The following is a 22,498-nucleotide window of genomic DNA, read 5'->3' as shown; positions in this document are numbered from 1 at the left end:
TTGAGTTATCAGGATATACTTTGTGTGGAAACATTGTCAAATTAAATTTACTTCAACCTTTTTGTTATTTCTAGTTCACTGTATGATGACAAACGAGGTAGGCCATTCCTCTCATGATTATGGATCAAAGGTTCAGGAATGTCTTTAATAGATTTAAATTCTCCTGTAAAATAAAAAGATGTTAAGTACATTATTTTCACATTCCAAAATCAAGTACTCAAAAGTACATCAGACAGAAATAGGGCATTAGGTCGAATAGGTCCACAAATTTGTGTTTATTCTTCATCAAAGCCTCCTCCACCTTTTTTTAAATCTAATGCCATCAATATACACACATTCTCCCTCATGTTTATCTATCTACCCCTTAAATGCAACTTTAGTATTTACCTCAAGTGCTCTTACAGAAGTGAGTTGTAAAGTAAGGCAAAGACATGGAGAGATTCAGAAATGGATTTCTTGTATTGGTTTACAGCATGCCAATTGAGGTAACGAAAGACAGTAGCAATGCATAAATAGGATTTAGTGTAGAACAGAATTTGGTAATTTTAATATTGGATGAGCTGGTCGTAATAGAAAGTGCTGGCTGGACATTGTGAATAAATGATCTCCAAAGTAATTGGAGAAGATGTGAAAGTAGAGGTGGGTGATCTTATTTATTTAGCCCTGGTCACATGGTTTGAGCCACTTGAAATTAATCTTTAGGTACCACCTTTTATGTTCCAGTTATTTGAGCTATGCTGTAATTCTATTCATCTAGAAGATGACATGACCTAGAAAAGAGCCCTAGCCAATTCCTTTTGATATATACAGTGCAAGGATGTGAATAACACTCAGCACGAGTCAGTGGTCACTATGGGAAACAGGATTGGTCACACTTTGACAGGAGGTCCCAAAGTTAACTATGAGTAGCACAGGTTGGATGTGAAGGTGTGGAATTGTTGACAGATAAAAGAGGGTAATAATTGATAAAAAGAGATTTCAGAATGGCCAGCAGTACTTAAAGGTTGATAAACCCCCAGGATTGGAGAGGATACTGTAGAAAGTAAGAAAAGAAATTTTAAAGCACTGGTCATAATTTTCCAATTCTCTTCAGGTAATGTAAGGTAGAACTGTAAATTCTGCTAAAGGAATCTCTGTTCAAAGAAAAGTGCAAGGATAGAACAGCAACCACTTGCCAGTGAATTTAAACTCAGGACTGCAAAAGCTATAAAAAATAATATTGGACAAAATTAACATACACTTGGATTAGCATGGATTAATTGCAGAAAGACAACATGACTAAGGGTAAATAGTATTTCACTAACTTGATTGAGATTTTTAATGAGGTTGTAGTTATAGTAATTATAACTTGATGAGAGTAATGCAGTTGATGGTATGTACATGAACTTTCAAAAGGTGTTTCATACAGTGCCACATAATAGGCTTGCAAACAAATATGAAGGCATTGCAATTAAATTGACAGCATGGATGCAAACATGGCTGATTGACAGGAAACCTCGAGTAACGGTGAATGATTGCTGCTTGGATTGGAGGAAGCTATCTTGTGGAGTTCCCCAGGGGCCTAAACCAGGACCATTGGTATTCTTGATATCGATAAGGACATAGATTGGATGCGAAGGGCACACTTTCATAATTTGCAGATTACACAAAACTTTGAAATCGTGTGGTCTGAGAGATTGATACTGACAGATTTTAAGAGGACATAGCTAAACTGGTAGAATCAGTAGGCATGTTGCAAATTAAAACTAATGCAAGGAAGTGTGATGTTCTTCCAAATAAAATTTTGGAAATGGTTTCAAATACTGTAAAAAGGTATCCTACACTTTACATTATCCTTCAGATAGCTTCAAAATTAGGGTGTAAACCGCTAAGTGACACACTCAGCATCACAACACTTTTACCATAATCAAAAACAAATCGCTGGAAAATCTCAACAGGTCTGACAGCATCTGTGGAGAGAAATCAGAGTTGACGTTTTGAGTCCAATGACCCTTCACAACAGAACAACACTTCTACCATCTAAATGGATCTCTTGAACATTTAGGAGTTTAGGGGCATTCTTAAGAGAGATATCAGGAAGGCAACAAGAGACCTTGGCAAATAAGGTTAAGCATAATCCAAAAACATTCTAAAAGTACATTAACAGCAAGACAGCAACTACAGGGAGAGTAGTGCCTCTTAAAGATCAAAGTGGTCATTTTTGTGTTGAACCTCAAGAGATGCGAGAGATATTAAATGATTATTTACTGTCAGATTTTACTTTGGTGAAAGAAATGGAGGCTTGACAACTCAGAGAAATGAATATTGATGTTTTGAAAGCAGTTCACATGACAGAAGAGGAAACGCTGGAGGTCTTAGAAAATATAAAGGTGGATAAAACTCTGGGACCTGATCTAGTGTATTCCAGGACTTTATGGGAAGTTAGGGAGGAAATAACAGGGACCCTTGCAGAAATATTTCTATCATCTATAAATGTGGGTGAGGTGTCGAATGACTGGAGAGTGGTTAATATTGTGCCTTTGTTTAAGAAGAGATGCAAGGTCAAGCCACTTTGGTGGTCCGTATTGGAAGTGATTCTGAAAGATAGGATTTATATGCATTTGGAGAGGCAATGAAGGATTATGGAGAGACAGCATGGCTTTGTGTGAGGGAAATAGTGTTTCACAAACTTATTTAAGTATTTTGAGGAAATAACCAAGAAGACTGATGAGAGTAGAGCGGTAAACATTGTTTACTTGGGCATTAATAAAGCCTTTAACAAGGATCCGCATGGTAGACTAATTAGTAAAATTAGATGACATGGGGTTCAGGATGAGCTTGTCAACTGGATATCAAACTGGCTTAATGGCAGGAGATAGAGTCATGGTGGAGGGTTGTTTTTCAGACTGGAAGCTTGCGACCAGCAGTGTTCGACAGGGATCAGTGCTGGGTCCATGTTTGTTTCTCATTTATATAAATGATTCAGATGAGAAGAGAGAAAGTACGGATAGTAAATTTGCAGATGACATCAAGATTGGTGGTATAGTGGACAGTGAAGGAGATTACTTAAGATTTCAAACAGATCTTGATCAATTGGGTCAATGGGCTGAAGATGGAGTTTAATTTGGATGAACACAAGCTTTTGCATTTTGGTAAAACAAACAAAGTCAAGACTTATATAGTTAAAAGTAAGGTCTTAGTGTTATGGAGCAATGAGACCTAGAGCTTCAGGTACAGAATTCTTTTAGAACACTGAACAATACAGCGCAGAATAGGCCCTTTGACCCTCGATGTTGCGCCGACCTGTGAGCTATTCTCAGCTCGTCCCCCTACACTGTCCCATCATCATCCACGTGCTTATCCAAGTTTACATCAGATATAGATAGGGTGGTTATGAAGGTGTTTAACATTCCTGCCTTGTTAGCCTGAGTAAAGTTGGGACATTATGCTGAGATTCTACATTACATCGGTGAGGCCTCTTCTGGAGTAGTATGTCCCGTTCTGGTATCCGTTGTAGCAAGGATATTGTTAAATTGGAGAGGGTTCAGAAAAGATTCACCAGGATGTTGCTGGGAAAGAAGGGTTTGAGTTATAAGGAAAGGCTAGATAGGCTGCGGCTTTTTTCACTCGGGCATAGTAGGTTGAGAAGTGACCTTATACAGGTTTATAAAAGAATGAGGGGTGTAGGTAAGGTGAATGGCTTTTCTCTAGGGCCGGGCATTTCAGGACTAAGGGTCATATTTTTAAGGTGAGAGGAGAAATATTTTAAAAAGACATGAGGAGCAATTTTTTTTTTACACAGAGGGCAGTTCATGAGTGGAATGAACTTCCAGAGGAAGTGGTAAATGTGGGTATGGTTGTAATGTTTAAAAGATGTTTAGATAAGTACACGAATAAGAAATGGTTGGAGGGATAGGGGCCAAGTGCAGGAAGGTGGGACTAGTTTAGTTTGGGACTATAGTCAGCATGGACTGGTTGGATCAAAGCGTCTGTTTCAGTGTTGTATGACTCCATTAACATTATGGTTATTAGGACAAAGAGACACAAAAAAGCCTCAAAGGATGCAGGCACAGATACCTGGGGATATATGGCACAAATTGTTCAAGGTGGCAGATTAGATTGAGAAAGTATTTAGTAAAGTATAACAAATCCTGGGCTTTATAATTGGATGCACAGAATACAAAAGCAAGGAAGTTTTGACAAAACAGTTTTGTCTCAACAGGAATATTGTGCACAAGTCTGGTCAAAATACTTTCAGGGGATAAAGAAGGCTTTTACAAGGTCCAAAGCAGATAAATGAGATTCACGTTCTAGGACTGAGGGACATCCATAGCCTGGGTATATTGGGGATTGCTCTCTTTACAGAAGAGAAAGTTGAGCAGAGATTTCATGGGTCCGATCAAAGTCACAAGGAGTATACATAGAGCATGTGGGGAAAAGCAATTCCCATTAGTACAAGGGTAAAGAAACAGAAGACACTCAGGTGAATATTTAAATGGATCAACATTAATATGATGAAAAAGAGTTTTAAGCAATGAATAATCTGCAATTGATAAACACAAAGAAAAAAACATTTGTGGGACTATGAGGAGAGGGATGGCAAATGGGACTAGCTAAATTGCTCTTACAGAAGAACTGGCATAGATACAATGGGCCAAAAGGTCTTCTTCAATGCGAAAATCATTCTCAGTTCCTATTAGATAACTTCCGAGTCAATAATAAATGGCTTCAGGATTTTCATGATATCTATTGATGGAATTAAATGGGCTGAATAAAACATTTTTTGAGGTGAAATGGCCATTGTAGTGATGTGTCTTTCTATGCATTGTTGCTGTGTGTGTCACTTCGCTGTTTTATCCCGAGTTTTGAAGTGGTCTAATGTGTGCTGTCAAGTGCAGGAATAACATATTTGCTTTATATACACTTTACAATATTTGAAAACATTTTCCACATTAAATTTCCAAATTTTTTTGAAGAATTTGGCAAGCTGAAGTTTTAAAAAGTTGCAGTGATAAAATTACAGTGACAAAAATGTTTCAAAACATTGTGGCTTCAAGCATGCTCATTTTTCAGATTATTTTGTTTAAAGTCATACTTGTGAGTTATTTCAAACTTCAGGGATTTTTTTACAAATATATCTAATCAAATATAACATTTTGAGGGGAATAATATAAAATCATAAAGTGTTGAATTAGTGTCAACAATTTTTCTTTCAGCTTATGAAATGCATATTCTACATATGAAACAGGAAAACCCTTTTAGCAACTGTCTCAACTCCGACTGGATAATTTGTGAACAGCTATGAACAGTTTCAGGGTCATCAATTGTGGAAATGTGCATCAAACATTTATATAAAACTTACTGTCAAAGCATTACATTTCCCAGAAATGCAAAAAAAAAATGCATGTTCACTTGCATTCAAACTAGGAAAAAATATATATAGTTTTATCATGAGGATTAATAGAAGTAATAAAACATTTGAGATCCTCCCTCGAAGCTTTAACTGTGCTCAAAATCAAGAAACATCTCCAGCTTTCTGGTACTTCATTCAAGTGATCGTTTTCTTGTATGAGCAAGCAAAATATGAAGCACTTCTAGCCTTATGATGATGATATTTTGGATCCATTATTACTATTGACATGGGCATAATGTCAGCAAAAGTGAGGACTGCAGATACTGGAGATCAGAATGGTGCTGGAAAAGCACAGCAGGTCAGGCAGCATCCAAGGAGCAGGAAAAATTGACGTTTCGGGCAAAAGCCCTTCATCAGGATTCCAAAACGATAATTTTCCTGCTCCTTGGTTGCTGCCTGACCGATGGGCATAATGTCAGCTACTGCTAACTGCAACATGTACGGAAATCACATTAGTTCAGCTATTTGTACCTTGGACTGAAGCAGAAACATTAGTAGTTATCAAATTCCTTGCACTGTTGCCATTGTATATAGATAGGAGCCTGTCTGCCAAGTAATTTAAAACATTTGCCACACATCAGTGATAATGTCCTTCTCACTTAACTCCAAATCCCCCTGCTGATACGTGCGGTGCACCGTGATTGTTGTGTTTTCCTGAGCCAAAAACTAAAAGTCAATCACTGCACTAGTTCCAGAACATAGGGTGGCAATGCATTAAAATAAAAACGGAAATCTGGAAACAATCAGAACGTCTATCGTCATCTTTGAAAAGTGAAAAATGAAAAAAAAAAGAGAAACATTTCAGGTTTTATGATCCTTTGTTAGACACTGAAGGTTTTACATGAATACCTGATATGAAGGAAATAGAGCAAGTGTAAGTAGGTGAAGGAAAATGACCACATAGACAGGAGAAGAATGATTTGTAAGGTGATGAGATGGAATACATGAGATGATAAAATGACAGAAGTTTAATTGGATTTTCCTCCTCATGGACTATTACTTTGCCATTGTATGAGTTCTGTAAAGGAACTGATTCCCAATAGACAGTTACTCAACACCATTGTGCCAAATAAAAAGAAACTTTTAAATTAATAAAAGCACAGCTGATTCAATGTTTTACATGATGGAAAATAGGGTAATGGAGAGTATAAAAAGGATGAATCACTCCTTTATACATCCCAGAATACAGGAAATTTAAAGATAAAAATAATAAATAATATGAGATGACTCACAAATTCAGTTACTAGAAAATTTCATGCCAGTCACTACAACCAAAGTTGGGAAAGTGCATTCTGAGACACAAAATATATCTGCATTTGGAAAGAAATGGATTAATCAGAGATAGTCAACAAGGATCTGTTAAGATGTCATGTTAGGCAAACTTGACCTTTTTTGAAGGTAACCAAGTGTGTCGATGAAGGTACTGCATTTGATATGGTTTAAATGGATTTTAGGAAGGCTTTTGATAAGATCCGTTATGGCAGATGGATCATGAAAATAAGAACCTATGATACCCAAGGTAAAACGGTACAATGGATCCACAATTGGCTGACAATCAGGAAACAGAGATATTGGTTGGGGATGTTTGTTTCCAGTGTGGTTCTGCTGACATGGCCCTTGCTGTTTGTGGTGTAATTAATGATTTGGGATTAAATTGAGAGTCATTGTCATAGAGATGTACAGCATGGAAACAGACCCTTCGGTCCAACCTGTCCACGCCGACCAGACATCCCAACCCAATCTACTCCCACCTGCCAGCACCTGGCCCATATCCCTCCAAACCCTTCCTATTCATATACCTATCCAAATGCCTCTTAAATGTTGCAATTGTACCAGCCTCCACCACATCCTCTGGCAGCTCATTCCATACACATACCACCCTCTGCGTGAAAAAGTTGCCCCTTAGGTTTCTTTTATATCTTTCCCCTCTCACCCTAAACCTATGCCCTCTAGTTCTGGACTCCCCGACCCCAGGGAAAAGGCTGTGTCTATTTATCCTATCCATGCCCCTCATAATTTTGTAAACCTCTATAAGGTCACCCCTCAGCCTCTGACGCTCCAGGGAAAACAGCTCTGCCTGTTTAGTTTCACCCTATAGTTCAAATCCTCCAACCCTGGCAACATCCTTGTAAATCTTTTCTGAACCCTTTCAAGTTTCACAACATCTTTCCGATAGGAAGGAGACGAGAATTGCACGCAATATTCCAACAGTGGCCTAACCAATGTCCTGTACAGCCGCAACATGACCTCCCAACTCCTGTACTCAATACTCTGACCAGAGGGGATGATCAGGAAGAATATGGACAACATGAAAATCAGTACGGCAGCAAATAGTTAGGAAGATAACCGTAAACTGTAGAGGCATATCAATGGATTGGTCAGATGAGTAAAACAGTGGAAAATGGAAATCAAGCTGGAAATGCACCCGGAGAGGGTTCACAGGCAAAGGGTTACACAATGAATTGTAGGACATAAGAAAGTATTGAAGATCAGAAGGACTTTGCTGTAATATCAACAGATCCCCAAAGGTAGCATAGCAGATAGTTAAGGTAGTTAAGAAGGCATATGGGATACTTGGCTTTATTAGGCAAGGCATGGAATACAAGAGCAGAGAAGTTATGCTGGAAGTTTATAAAACAATGGTTAGGTTACAAATGGAGTACTGTGTGAATTTCGAGTCACCAAATTATAGGAAGAATGTGATTACACAAGAACGCTGCCTGGCCTGGAGGATCTGAGCTATGAAGAAGCTCGTTTTCCTTGGAGCAGTGAAAATTGAGAAGGGAACTAGTAAAGATATAAGGGACACAGATAAAGTGGAAGGAACATTTTCCACAGTAAAGGAGATACAGATTTAAGGTAAGAAGTAGAAAGCTAAGGGGAGAGTGGAGGAGACATATTTTCACTCAGAGGGTAATGGGTGCATGGAAAGGTGATTGAGTCAGAAACATTGTAACATTTAAGCAGATTTAAACGTACATTTTATGTTCCCAAAGCCTTCAGGATACTGACAAAGAGCTGGAAAAAGGGATTGGTGCAGTCAGATTTTTGTTGGCCAGTATGGACATGACTAGGAGAAAGTGAGGATTGCAGATGCTGGAAATCAGAGTCAAAATGTGTGGTGCTGGAAAAGCACAGAAGGTCCAGCAGCATCCAAGCAGCAGGAGAGTCGACGTTTCGGGCATAAGCCCTTCATCAGGAACGTGGAGGTGGGGAAGGGGACTGAGAGATAAATAGCAGGGTGGGGTGGGGGTAAGGTAGCTGGGAAGGCGATAGGTGGGGGATGATAGTGATAAGTCAGAGGGGAGGACAAAGCGGATAGGTGGGAATGAAGATGGACAGTTAGGACAGATCAAGAGGGCAGTGTCAAGTTGGAGGGTTGGATCTGGGATGAGGTAGGAGGAGGGGAGATAAGGAAACTGGTGAAGTTGATGTTGACGCCATGTGGTTGACGGGTCCTAAGGCGGAAGGCGTTCTTCCTCTAGTCGTCAGGTAACTTGGATTTGGTGGTGGAAGAGTTCCAGGACTTGCATGTCCTTGGCGGAGTTGAAGTGGTTGGCTACAGGGCAGTGGGGTTGTTTAGTGCATGTGTCCCAGAGATGTTCTCTGAAACATCCGCAAGTTGATGTCCTGCCTTCCCAATGTAGAGGAAACCAAATTGAAAGCAATGGACACAGTAGATGAGGTGCTTGGATGTGCAGGAAAATCTCACTGGATGTGAAAAGATCCCTTGGGGCCTTCGGCGGAGGTGAGAGGGAAGGTGTGGGTGCAGGTTTTACACTGCTTATGGCGGCAAGGGAAGATGCCAGGAGTGGAGAGTCATTTGGTGAGGGGCATGAACCCAACGAGGGAGTCAAGGAGAGAATGGTCTTTGTGGAACGTACATAGTGGTGGGAAGGGAAATATATCTCTGATGGGGGGGGCCTGATTGTAGGAAATGGAGGATAATTCGCTGTATCTGGAGATTAGTGGGGTGGAAGGTGAGGACCGGGTTGGGAGGGGGGGGGGTTCTATCCTTGTTGTGGTTGGAGGGGTGGGATTTAAGGGCGGAGGTGCAGGAAGTGGTGGAAACGTGCTGTAGGGGACTGTTGATCACGTGGGGGACTGTTGATCACGTGGGGGTGGGTGGGGTGGACTTTACGGTCCTTGTAATAGCAGGCCATCTGGAATGTCCTGGAATGGTGCTGCTCCTCCTGGGAGCAGATACGACGGAGGCAGAGGAATTGGGTTTAAGGGAACACATCTTTACAGGAGGGGACTGTGGGAGGTGTAGTCCAGGTAGCTGTGGGAGTTGGTGGGTTTGAAATAGATGTCCATGTTGAGCATGGTTGCTGAAGATGGAGATGGACAGATCAGGAAGTGGAGGGCGGTGTCCGGTGTCCAAGTCGGTCCAGGTGAACTTAAGGTCAGGGTAGAAAGCTGTTCGTGAAGTTCATGAACTATTGAACCTCTTCATGGGAGCATAAGTGGCGCTGATACAGTCATCACCTGGACCAAGGAGGACAGGACAGTGTCAAGATATGAGGAGGTATGTTTGGGTGGGGCAGGAGTAGGCAGAGACAATATGTCGACCGGGGCAATCAGGTTTGTGGACTTTGGGCAAGAGGTAGAACCGGGCAGTTGCGGGGTTCCGGGACTATGAGGTTGGAGGCTGTGGATGGGAGATCCCCTGAAGTGATGAGGTTATAGATGGTCTGGGAGATAATGGTTTGGTGATGGTCGTGGTCGAGGGGGTAGTAGGGGGAGGTGTCCATGAGTTAGCACCTGGCTTCAGCGGTCTAGACTTTGGTGTGCCCATTGTACCATGGAGATGGACATGACTTCCAGGCAGTTCAACCCAGATACTATCTAATTATTCTACTTTGTTGCTTTAATGTTTCTGGCATACATGCAGGCCACCATATGACAGGCAATGTACCTATGGTTCAAAAGTATTGAAGTTGGAGCTGCATCCCAAAATGTTATTTGTAGAATAAAGTCAATACTTTAAATTTACAGGCCAATAGAAGAAAAGATAAAAGGAATCAATCTTAAAGTTTTTTTTAATCTGACTGACTTGGTCTTTTGGCATTAAGGGCCTTAAAACTTGTAAGAAAAACCTGCACGGGGAAGTTACAAACTAAAGTTATATACTTAATCCAGAACATTAATTTACCAATAACCTTGCTGGTAGCAAAATATCACACTCGACACAATGCAAGTTTTTAGAATTACCATTTAGAACAATAAGAACTTTCTTCCACTGTGTATTGCCAACTTTTGGGGTTTGACAGAACAGAATTTTGTGCTTGTCACATACAAATATACGGTCCAAGACAAACTTTGTGATAGGACAATATGTCAGATTCCGTAAAGATGCATTTCTGCAGACGTTCTTCAGAAGGTTGAGGCGTTCAGCATGTACTGCATCCCAGTGAGGATCCAATTCATTCGGTGTACTTTGAGCAGGCTGGAAAGTAAAATAAAAATTTCTCTGTTAAGAATTCTGTAAAGACGTTGGGTCTTAAAATTATGTCTTTGAATGTGCTCACCATCAACAACCCAGTGTCAAGCTCATAAGTGTAGGTACAATGAGGTGAGAAGGCACAGAGAACACAGTAGGTGCTTCCCAGAGCACTAGGAGAAAATCAAAGAAAATCAACCCTAAATGACTATTGTATATACCCTAAAGGTTGAACAAATTTGAGGGGACTGGTAGGGAAAGAGGGTATGTAACAGGGGCTGGACAGATGTAAGTGTTTTGAATTGGGGAGGAGGAGAGACTTGAAGTGGGAAAGGAGTGTGGGAAATGATAGGAGGAATAAGACATGATGATAGGGGTGAATGGGTATTGAGAGAAATGAAGACAAAGAAACTATTTATCTAGATTTCTGCTACAGATCTTTATTTTTGAACCTGAATAAGGTTACAACTTCCTGTCCTTAGACCCTAATATTTTCCTCAAATTATTCCTCTATTGGCCCATCACTTGAAAAGCAGTGACCATATTCTACAAATAACGTTCTATGATGCTGCTCCAACCTTCAACCAGGGATAAATATTCTTGGTTCTGAATTTGTGCTGAACAGCATCTTCCTTCTGACTTGGGAAATGAAGTAGTATGTGTGCCAAGGCTGAATGGGAGGGAGGAAGCACAATGGATTGCAGAAGAGATGGCAGTAGATTACAGAAGAGGAGAGAGGGGAGGGAGATGATTAGAAGAGGAGGAAGTGAAAAAAATGAGAATATAAAGCAGAAAGCAGAGGAAGAAATGGACTGAGGAAGGAGGAAGCAGATCCCTCTGCTCCTACATAACTGTTAGAACTTTATCCCTTATTTTACATTGTCTGTCCATCTTTATTCATAGCAAAATGCATCAGCTCATACTTCTTTGCATTGGACATTCATATGCCATCTACCTACCTAATTCACCAACATGTCCTTTTGAAGTCCTACATCATTCTCCTCAGAGTTTACAAGGCTTTCAAGTTTTATATAATCTGCAAATTTTGAAATTGCCTTTAAAAAGATCTAGATCATTAATATAAATCAAGAGAAACAAGGATCCCACTACTGACCCCTGGGGAGTGCCACCAAAATCTTTCCCTGCTTGAGAAATATCCCATTATGCTTGACCATTATGCTTTGTTTATCATTCAGCCAAAAAGTCTTGTGCGCAGTTTCTTTAGCTGCCAAGCCTGCTTTCCACAAATCTCTCCCTGTAATAGTTCCTCCCTTCATACAGAAAATATCTCAATTGGATAAAAGATCTTCTAATTCACCATGCAAGCACCAGATATCTACAAACACAAGATAGAGTAGCAGAACTCAGCCATTCGGCCCATCGAGTCTGCTCCACCATTGAATTATGGTTGATGTTTTGCAACCCCATTCTCCTGCGTTCTTCCCATAACCCTTGATCCCCTTACTAATCAAGAACTTATCTCTATCTTAAGGACATTCAATGACTTAGCGTCCACAGCCTTCTGCAGCAATTAATTCCACAGATTAACCATCTTTTGGCTGAAAAAAACTCCCCCGTCCCTCAGTTCTAAAAAGTCACCCCTTAACTTTGAGGCTGTACCCTCAGGTCATAGCCTCTCCTCCTAATGGAAACATCTTCATGTCCATTCTATCTACGTCTCTCAGTATTCTGTATGTTTCAATGAGAACCCCCTCATCATTAAATTCCATCAAGCACAGAACCAGAGTCCTCAATGCTCCTCACATAAGAAGCCCTTCATTCCCAGGATCATGTTGTAAACCTCCTCTGGACCCCTCCAAAACCAGATTAGATTCGATTCCCTACAGTGTGGAAACAGGCCTTTCGGCCCAGCAAGTCCACACCAACACTCCTAAGAGAAACCCACCCAGAGCCATTTCCCTCTAACTAAAGCACCAAATACTATGGGCAATTTAGCATGGCCAATTCACCTGACCTGCACATGTTTGGACTGTAGGAGGAAACCGGAGCACCCAGAGGAAACCCACGCAGACACGGGAAGAATGTGCAAACTCCACCCAGACAGTTGCCCAAGGCTGGAATCGAACCTGGGTCCCTGGAGCTGTGAGGCAACAGCGCTAACCACTGAGCTAGTGTGCCACTCAGCATGTCCTTACTTAGATATGGTGTCCAAAACTACTCACAATACTCCAAATGTAGTTTGACCTAAGCCATATACAGCATCAACATTACATCCCTACTCTTGTATTCTAGCCTTCTTGAAATGAATGCCAACATTTCCATATCAAGAAATTACCAAGAAACCATTTCCAATAAGAAAATTAATAAAAAGAAAACAAAATTGACAAAAGGTTTTGCAATGTCTCTCCTAGCCATTGTTCAAATATTTATGAAAAGCAACAATGTACATGCATTACAGTAATCCATAATTTCTGTGAACATTGACTACTGGTTAGGTACAGAGCATATAGCAGGTATCAGAATGCTACTGGATGGGACATTCGGTGTAGGCTGAGCAATCTGACCGTATTTGGTGAACATGTGACTAAAGTAACATCATTGGTTGAGAAGCGTTAAACTTCATGGGACACTGGCACCAATTCTGGGACAGGAAGGAACTATACCACTTAGATAAGCTACAATTGAACTGAGCTGAGCTAGGATCAGGACCTTATCACAAAGGATAAATATATTAAATAGCAAAGGTACCATGAATAAGAGTTCAAAAACAAACCAAAAGGATAAAAGTACAGTAATAGTCAGAAATTGTGCTTTAAAAAAGATGGAAAGGAATCAAATCAGAAGGAAAGATGTGAGTGATGCATATTACAGAAGGGGAGATTACGGTGTATAGTCTGAAACAGCATTCATGATAGTGTGATGATGATTTATTGCCATTTATACTCCAAAATGATCAGCACAGTAAAATACAGTGAAAAGCTTCAATTGTCACCACAGTCAGGCGCCATTTTGAAGGAATAAAATGAAATAGCTAAAAAATGTCCATCTTCGCTCTGCTGTTTCTGCCATGAGCCCTGAGCAGAGTCAGCTGATCAACATCGCCTGCACTGCACCCCTCCACAGACAGCTGCCCCTCTTCAGACACCATCTCTTTATCGCTGGGCCCACCTCACCGACAGGCTGACGATGCCGATTCCCTTGCTTGATCCACACTCGCCCTACAACCAGGAGACCCCAGTTCTGTTGCCAATGCCTTGCTGATAACCAGGAGTCCCAGCCTCTGGGCCTATCTCAACTAGGAGCTGCCACCACTGCCTCGGTGATAATGAAGGGTCCCCGATCCGGTCCTCCCACAACCAGGAATCCATGCTTCAGCTGCCAGGTCAGGCTGCTGCCTAGCCAAGAGTCCTGTTCCAGTTGCCTCCGTGATGTCACCTTTTATGCTGCCGCCAATGGAAGATGAAAAAAACGAAAAATAACAAAGCCAAAAAGCGCAGGTCCACACCCCCCTACGACCCACCCTCCCATTCTGGCACTTTCCCCTGCCACCACAGGAACTGTAAAACCTGTGCCCACACCTCCTCCCTCACCTCTATCCAAGGCCCTAAAGGAGCCTTCCACATCCATCAAAGTTTCACCTGCACATCCACTAATATCATTTATTGTATCCGTTGCTCCCGATGTGGTCTCCTCTACATTGGGGAGACTGGGCGCCTCCTAGCAGAGTGCTTTAGGGAACATCTCAGAGACACCCGCACCAATCAACCAAACCGCCCTGTGGCCCAACATTTCAACTCCCCCTCCCACTCTGCCGAGTACATGGAGGTCCTGGGCCTCCTTCACCGCCGCTCCCTCACCCCCAGACGCCTGGAGGAAGAACGCCTCATCTTCCGCCTCGGAACACTTCAACCCCAGGGTATCAATGTGGACTTCAACAGCTTCCTCATTTCCCCTTCCCCCACCTCATCCTAGTTTCAAACTTCCAGCTCAGTAACTGTCTCCTTGACTTGTCCGGACTTGTCCGACCTGCCTATCTTCTTTTCCACCTATCCACTCCACCCTCTCCTCCTTGACCTATCACCTTCATCTCCTCCCCCACTCACCCATCGTACTCTATGCTACTCTCTCCCCACCCCCACCCTCCTCTAGCTTATCTCTCCACGCTTCAGGCTCACTGCCTTTATTCCTGATGAAGGGCTTTTGCCTGAAACGTCGATTTCGCTGCTCATTGGATGCTGCCTCAACTGCTGTGCTCTTCCAGCACCACTAATCCAGGAAAACAGCCCCAGCCTGTTCAGCCTCTCCCTATAGCTCAAATCCTCCAACCCTTGCAACATCCTTGTACATCTTTTCTGAACCGTTTCAAGTTTCACAACATCTTTCCGAGAGGAAGGAGGCCAGAATTGCACACAATATTCCAAAAGTGGCCTAACCAATGTCCTGTACAACCACAACATGACCTCCCAACTCCTGTACTCAATATTCTGACCAATAAAGGAAAGCATACCAAACGCCTTCTTCACTATCCTATCTACCTGCAACTCCACTTTCAAGGAGCTATGAACCTGCACTCCAAGGACTCTTTGTTCAGCAACACTCCCTAGGACCTTACCATTAAGTGTATAAGTCCTGCTAAGATTTGCTTTCCCAAAATGCAACACCTCGCATTTATCTGAATTAAACTCTATCTGCCACTTCTCAGCCCATTGGCCCATCTGGTCCAGATCCTGTTGTAATCTGAGGTAACCCTCTTCGCTGTCCACTACACCTCCAATTTTGGTGTCATCTGCAAACTTACTAACTGTACCTCTTATGCTCGCATCCAAATCATTTATGTAAATGACAGAAAGTAGAGGACGCAGCACCGATCCTTGTGGCACTCCACTGGTCACAGGCCTCCAGTCTGAAAAACAACCCTCCACCACCACCCTGTGTCTTCTACCTTTGTGCCAGTTCTGTATCCAAATGGCTAGTTCTTCCTGTATTCCATGAAATCTAATCGTGCTAATCGGTCTCCCATGGGGAACCTTGTCGAACGCCTTACTAAAGTCCATATAGATCACATCTACCACTCTGCCCTCATCAATCCTCTTTGTTACATCTTCAAAACACTCAATCAAGTTTGTGAGACATGATTTGCCACGCACAAAGCCATGTTGACTATCCATAATCAGTCCTTGCCTTTCCAAATACATGTACATACTATCCCTCAGGATTCTCTCCAACAACTTGCCCACCACCGACGTCAGGCTCACCAGTCCATAGTTCCCTGACTTGTCCTTATCACCCTTCTTAAACTATGGCACCATGTTTACCAACCTCCAGTGTTCCAGCACCTCACCTGTGACTATCAATGATACAAATATTGGATAGATTGTTGGCACTTAAAACTGATAAGACATCAGGACTGGTTGAGATGCAGCCTAGAATTTTGAAGGAAGTGAGGGTAGAAATTGCGGGGATATTGGATATAATTCCTTCAATGTTCCTTGGACTCAAGGGAAAGGTCAAAAGACTAAAAAATTGCAAATTACAGAGCAGTGTAACACAATACAACCCTTATAGTGATAGATAGTGTGTCACACAACAGGCCTGTGATGCAAATTATAAGTCACAGTAGAAAATAAGAGTAGCAACATGGCGCAGATTTTCTTTTGTCATCAGCTAGTGTCTCCCTGAGAAACAATGTTTAGACCCTTCACATCATATTTGAAAGTAATGTAATGGGTGTCCCACCTCAGTACACAGAATATCCTTAGGTATGTAATCGATATGCCATCCCGTGGACATGTCCAAGCCAATGAAATTGCCTTTACTTGATGCGGTGAACACACTTAGAAGCTTTGTCCTTTTCAGTCTGTTGCATTACTGATTTTGTCCTTCAATGAGTCTGCCTCAAATCGTAAAGATGAAAGTTGCCTAGCTTCCTCTCTTGATAGACATAAACCAACCATGTTTCTGAGCCAAACAACAAATTACTTAAAACACAGGCTTCATAAATCAGCAGAATGATCCTAGTAGCTTGGTTTTTGTGCCATGCACAAGTTAGCAAATAGTTAGCTGCTTTCTCTATGAATGTATCTCGTTCAAACATGAGATAACAGAGTTAAGAGACATCAGGATTCCCGATGCTCCTGCTCCTCAGATGCTGCCTGATCAGCTGTGCTTTTCTAGCACCACACTCTTCGACAGAGTCCAGAGACAGTATGTTCTTGTTAGAATGAAGGGCAAGGCTGGTAGGTGTAGGGAATGCTGGATGACTAGAGAAATTGAGGTTTTGGTCAAGAAAAAGAAGGAAGCACATGTCGGGCATAGACAGGAGAGATTGAGTCAATCCTTAGACAAATATAAAGGAATAGGAGCATACTTAAGAGAGAAATCAGGAGGGCAAAAAGGAATCATGAGATAGCTTTGGAAAATAGAGTTAAAGAGAATCCAAAGGGATTTGACAAATACATCTAGGATAAAAGAGTAGCTAGGGAGAGAATAGGGCCCCTTAAAGATCAGCAAGGCTACCTACACATAGAACCGCAGGAGATGGGGGAGATATTAAATGAGTATTTTGCATCAGTGTTGGATATGGAAGCTGGAGAATATCAGGAAATAAATTGCGACATCTTGAAAAATATCCATATTTTTGGTGGTTCCAGATATCTTAAACTGCATAAAGGTAGATAAATCCCCAGGACCTCATCAGGTATACCCTAGAATTCTGTGGGAAGCCAGGGAAGTGATTGCTGGGCCCCTTGCTGAGATATAACATGATGCCACTATTTAAGAAAGGTGGCAAGGAAACGTCAGGAACTACAGACCAATGAGCCTGATGTCAGTGGTGGGCAAGTTGTTGAAGGGAATCCTGAGGGACAGGACTTACATGTATTTGCAAAGGCAAGGACTGATTAGGGATAGTCAATAGGGTATTGTGCATTGGAAATGATGTCTCATTAAGTTGTTTGTGCTTTTTGAAGTAACAAAGAGGATTGATGAGGGCAGAGGGTTGGATGCGATCTATATGGACTTCACTCAAGCTTTCAACAAGGTTCCATATGGTTAGCAAGGTTAGATCATGTGGAATACAGGGAGAACTAGCCATTGGATACAGAACTGGCTCAAAGTAGACAGAGGATGGTGGTGGAAGGTTGCTTTTCAGACTGGAGGCCTATGACCAGTGGTGTGCCACAAGGATCAATGCAGGTCCACTGCATTTATGTAAATGATTTAGATGTAAATATAGGCGGTATAGTCTGCAAGTTTGCAGATGACACCAAAATTGGTGGTGTAGTGGACAGCGGAGAAGGTTACCTCAAGAGTACAACAGGTTCTTGATGAGATGTGCTGAGGAGTTGGCAGTTGGAGTTTAATTTAGATAAATGTGAGGACCTGCATTTTGGAAAGGCGAATCAGGGCAGAACTTATACACTTAATGGTAAGGTCCTAGGTGTGTTGCTGAACAAAGAGACCTTGGAGTGCAGGCTCATAGTTCCTTGACAGTGGAATCTCAGGTAGATAGGATAGTGAAGAAGGCATTTGCTATGATTTCCTTTATTGGTCAATGCATTCAGTTTAGGAGTTGGGAGGTCAGGTTGCGGCTGTACAGGACACTGGTGAGGCCACTTTTGGAATACTGCATTCAATTCTGGATGTTGTGAGACCTGAAAGAGTTCAGATAAGATTTACAAGGATGTTGCCACGATTGGAGGGAGAGGCTGAATAGGCTGGGGATATTTTCCCTTGAGCATTGGAAGCTGAGGGATAACCTTATAGAGGTTAATAAAAACATGATGGGCATGGACAGGATGAATAGCCAAAGTCTTTCCCCCAGAGTAGAGAAGACCAAAACATAAGGTGAAAGGGGAAAGATTTAAAAGGAACCTCAAGGACAACATTTTCACTCAGAGGATCGTGCATATATGGCATGAATTGTCAAAGGAGGTGGTGCAGGTCGGTACAATTACAACAGTTAATAGAACATAGAACATAGAACAATACAGCACAGAACAGGCCCTTCGGCCCAGGATGTTGTGCCGAACTTCTAACCTAGATTAAGCACCCATCCATGTACCTATCCAAATGCCGCTTAAAGGTCGCCAATGATTCTGACTCTACCACTCCCACGGGCAGCGCATTCCATGCCCCCACCACTCTCTGGGTAAAGAACCCACCCCTGACATCTCCCCTATACCTTCCACCCTTCACCTTAAATTTATGTCCCCTTGTAACACTCTGTTGTACCCGGGGAAAAAGTTTCTGACTGTCTACTCTATCTATTCCTCTGATCATCTTATAAACCTCTATCAAGTCACCCCTCATCCTTCGCCGTTCCAACGAGAAAAGGCCGAGAACTCTCAACCTATCCTCGTACGACCTACTCTCCATTCCAGGCAACATCCTGGTAAATCTTCTCTGCACCCTCTCCAAAGCTTCCACATCTTTCCTAAAGTGAGGCGACCAGAACTGCACACAGTACTCCAACTGTGGCCTAACCAAAGTCCTGTACAGCTGCAACATCACTTCACGACTCTTGAATTCAATCCCTCTGCTAATGAACGATAATACTCCATAGGCCTTCCTACAAACTCTATCCACCTGAGTGGCAACCTTCAAAGATCTATGTACATAGACCCCAAGATCCCTCTGTTCCTCCACCTGACTAAGAACCCTACCATTAACCCTGTATTCCGCATTCTTATTTGTTCTTCCAAAATGGACAACCTCACACTTGGCAGGGTTGAACTCCATCTGCCACTCCTCAGCCCAGCTCTGCATCATATCTAAGTCCCTCTGCAGCCGACAACAGCCCTCCTCACTGTCCACAACTCCACCTATCTTCGTATCATCTGCAAATTTACTGACCCACCCTTCGACTCCCTCATCTAAGTCATTAATAAAAATTACAAACAGCAGAGGACCCAGAACTGATCCCTGCGGAACTCCACTTGTAACTGGGCTCCAGGCTGAATATTTACCATCTACCACCACTCTCTGCCTTCGACCGGTTAGCCAGTTTTCTATCCAATTGGCCAAATTTCCCTCTATCCCATGCCTCCTGACTTTCCACATAAGCCTACCATGGGGAACCTTATCAAATGCCTTACTAAAATCCATGTACACTACATCCACTGCTCTACCCTCATCCACATGCTTGGTCACCTCCTCGAAGAATTCAATAAGACTTGTAAGGCAAGACCTACCCTTCACAAATCCGTGCTGGCTGTCCCTAATCAAGCAGTGTCTTTCCAGATACTCGTAAATCCTATCCCTCAGTACCCTTTCCATTACTTTGCCTACCACAGAAGTAAGACTAACTGGCCTGTAATTCCCGGGGTTATCCCTATTCCCTTTTTTGAACAGGGGCGCAACATTCGCTACTCTCCAGTCCCCTGGTACCACTCCCGTTGCCAGTGAAGACGAGAAGATCATTGCCAACGGTACTGCAATTTCCTCTCTTGCTTCCCACATAATCCTAGGATATATCCCGTCAGGCCCGGGGGACTTGTCTATCCTCAAGTTGTTCAAAATGTCCAACACATCTTCCTTCCTAACCGGTATCTGTTAAATGGCATGGTGGCTCAGTGGTTAGCACTGTTGCCTCACAGTGCCAGGGACCCAGGTTCGATTCCAGCATTGGGCAACTGTCTGTGTGCAGCTGTATGTATGTTCCAAGTTCTCAGGTTTTCTCCCACAATCCAAAGGCTAGGAAGATTGGCAATGCTAACTTACCCATAGTGTTCAGTGATGTGTAGGCTAGGTGCATTAGCCATGGGAAATGCAGAGTTACAGGAATAGGGTAGGTCTGGATTGGATGCTCTTCAGAGGGTTGGTGTGGACTTGTTGGGCCAAATGGCTGGTTTACATGCTGTGAGGATTGGATTCTATAAAAGGCATCTGGATGGGTATATGAAGAGGAAGGGTTTAAAGGGATATGGGCCAAGTGCTGTCAACTGGCACTAGATTAATTTAGGATTTCTGGTTGACATAGACTAGTTGGAGTGAAAGGCTAGTTTCTATGCTGTACAGCTCTATCACTCTAGCTGTGCAAAACTTCCGTTAAAGAAATAGCTGCAATGGAATGCTCTGTTTTATTATACCTAGCTGCTGTTCTGCACGATCAAAATTGTACCTCTGGCTTTGGTTCTAGGTTTTCTCATATCATGATGTTGTAGAGGATAGACTTCCTGTTCAGTGTGAGCGTTGTTTCTAATTATGAAGCTAAAGGAGACACAAGTTGCTCCTCAAAGTACATTGTCAAAACATTGATAGCTACAGCAAGGAAATTAAGCAGTGAATGCCAGACAGTTATAGTGTACCAGTCGAATGCATGATTTGATGTGTTCAGTAAACGGGTGAAGAGATGTTCAATGTTAAAGCAGTGAAGAACATGTATGAGAACACAGGTTCAAAATATCATTAACATAGTCTCAGGTGAAGCTAGGGAGAGATGAAAGTAAAAATAACTAATTTGAAATTATCGTGCAGCGCACAACACAAGAAAGATACCAACCCTTAAGAAAGTATATAATATCTAACAGACAGTTAATTAAACAGTTCTACAATAACTTGTTGAGCTGTTTCTTTTAAATATTAACCAAGCAAAGCCATTAATATTTCCATAATTATATCCGTATTTACAGATCATTATTAGAACATCATTCATAGGGAATTTGAAGAATATGAAAAGATGAATATGAAAATAAAATGAAAATGAACATATTACAAAAGCATGAGAAAACAGTCTGTATTATGAAATTAAAAATCAGCTTCTGATTTATCACTGAAATAGCTAGATAAAATCGTTAACTGCATTTTATTGATAGCCTACAGAAGCCAATCAAAGGAATAATTAGTTCTGGGCTTGTTTGTAGTTCAAAACAGCTGCTCTTAAGTTATCTTTCAAATATTTTAAGTTGACAAAAGTAAATGTTAACACCAAACAGGGTAAGGAGAAACTTAAAAAAAAACTAAAGAACTAATGAAACTAATGTAACTGACTAGTTAATTCTACAAAGATTATATTAAATATATTACCACATTTTTGAAAAAAAAGATTAGACTCATTAAGTATTATTGCTGTATAAATGTCTCATCAACCCATTTTCATCCAGGAGGACAATGAATAGGTCTTTTTAAACAAATGCCAAATATGTTGCAATTTTGAATGTTGTATAAATGAACTAAAAAACTCAAATATGCTGCACATTTTTACTACAATCTGCCAGCTTGCTTAATAAATTTAAATGTTTAGTTTATGCATTTACAATATACTATAATTTTTTTTCATACTTCAGATAAAATGAGGGTGAGCAGGCAAAATAAATACTCTGAGGCCTTTGTAGGAAGTAGCTACGGTCTCTTTTACTCTGCTGTCCATTTTTTAAGTTATTCATCTCAACTGGTACACATTCTGTAGAAGACTTTCAGTTATTTCTGCCTTTGGCAATTACTTTCAGGCATGTTACACAACACTGAACACATCTTCTCAATCTCCTTTCAGTAATAATATTTCAAAATCTACTCGCAATCCTCTCTTACAAGGAGACGTCACCAGATGGCGGGCAAACAACAAGAAGCAGCTGTGGGATATAATGAAAATCCCATCAGTGGTTTTACCTGATTGGTTGCAAATTTATAAATTGCAAGCTAAACTTATCGGTTTCATATGTGGTAAACAAATCAAAGATTCTGGACAATTTGTTCTTATCACG

At 41.6% G+C, this 22,498-nt stretch overlaps 1 protein-coding gene across 5 annotated transcripts in view; it reads right to left on the bottom strand.

Moving 5' to 3' along the window:
* chst10 (carbohydrate sulfotransferase 10) overlaps window positions 1–22,498 on the bottom strand; it is a 60,858-nt gene that overhangs the window by 8,195 nt on the left and 30,165 nt on the right. For 4 of the 5 annotated variants that reach the window (XM_072577631.1, XM_072577630.1, XM_072577629.1 and 1 more), the window contains 2 exons: window positions 10,607–10,841; window positions 58–163 (listed from right to left, as the gene is read on the bottom strand). In XM_072577631.1, coding sequence (XP_072433732.1) covers window positions 58–163; window positions 10,607–10,841 — 341 coding nt within the window. Of the gene's footprint in view, window positions 1–57; window positions 164–10,606; window positions 10,842–10,923; window positions 11,009–22,076; window positions 22,231–22,498 lie in introns of those variants that run through there. The other variant, XM_072577633.1, reaches the window with a different exon arrangement.

The sequence above is a fragment of the Chiloscyllium punctatum genome, chromosome 9, assembly GCF_047496795.1.
Source record: "Chiloscyllium punctatum isolate Juve2018m chromosome 9, sChiPun1.3, whole genome shotgun sequence".
NCBI lineage: Eukaryota > Metazoa > Chordata > Chondrichthyes > Orectolobiformes > Hemiscylliidae > Chiloscyllium > Chiloscyllium punctatum.
This window is presented reverse-complemented; position numbering and strand designations above follow the sequence as displayed.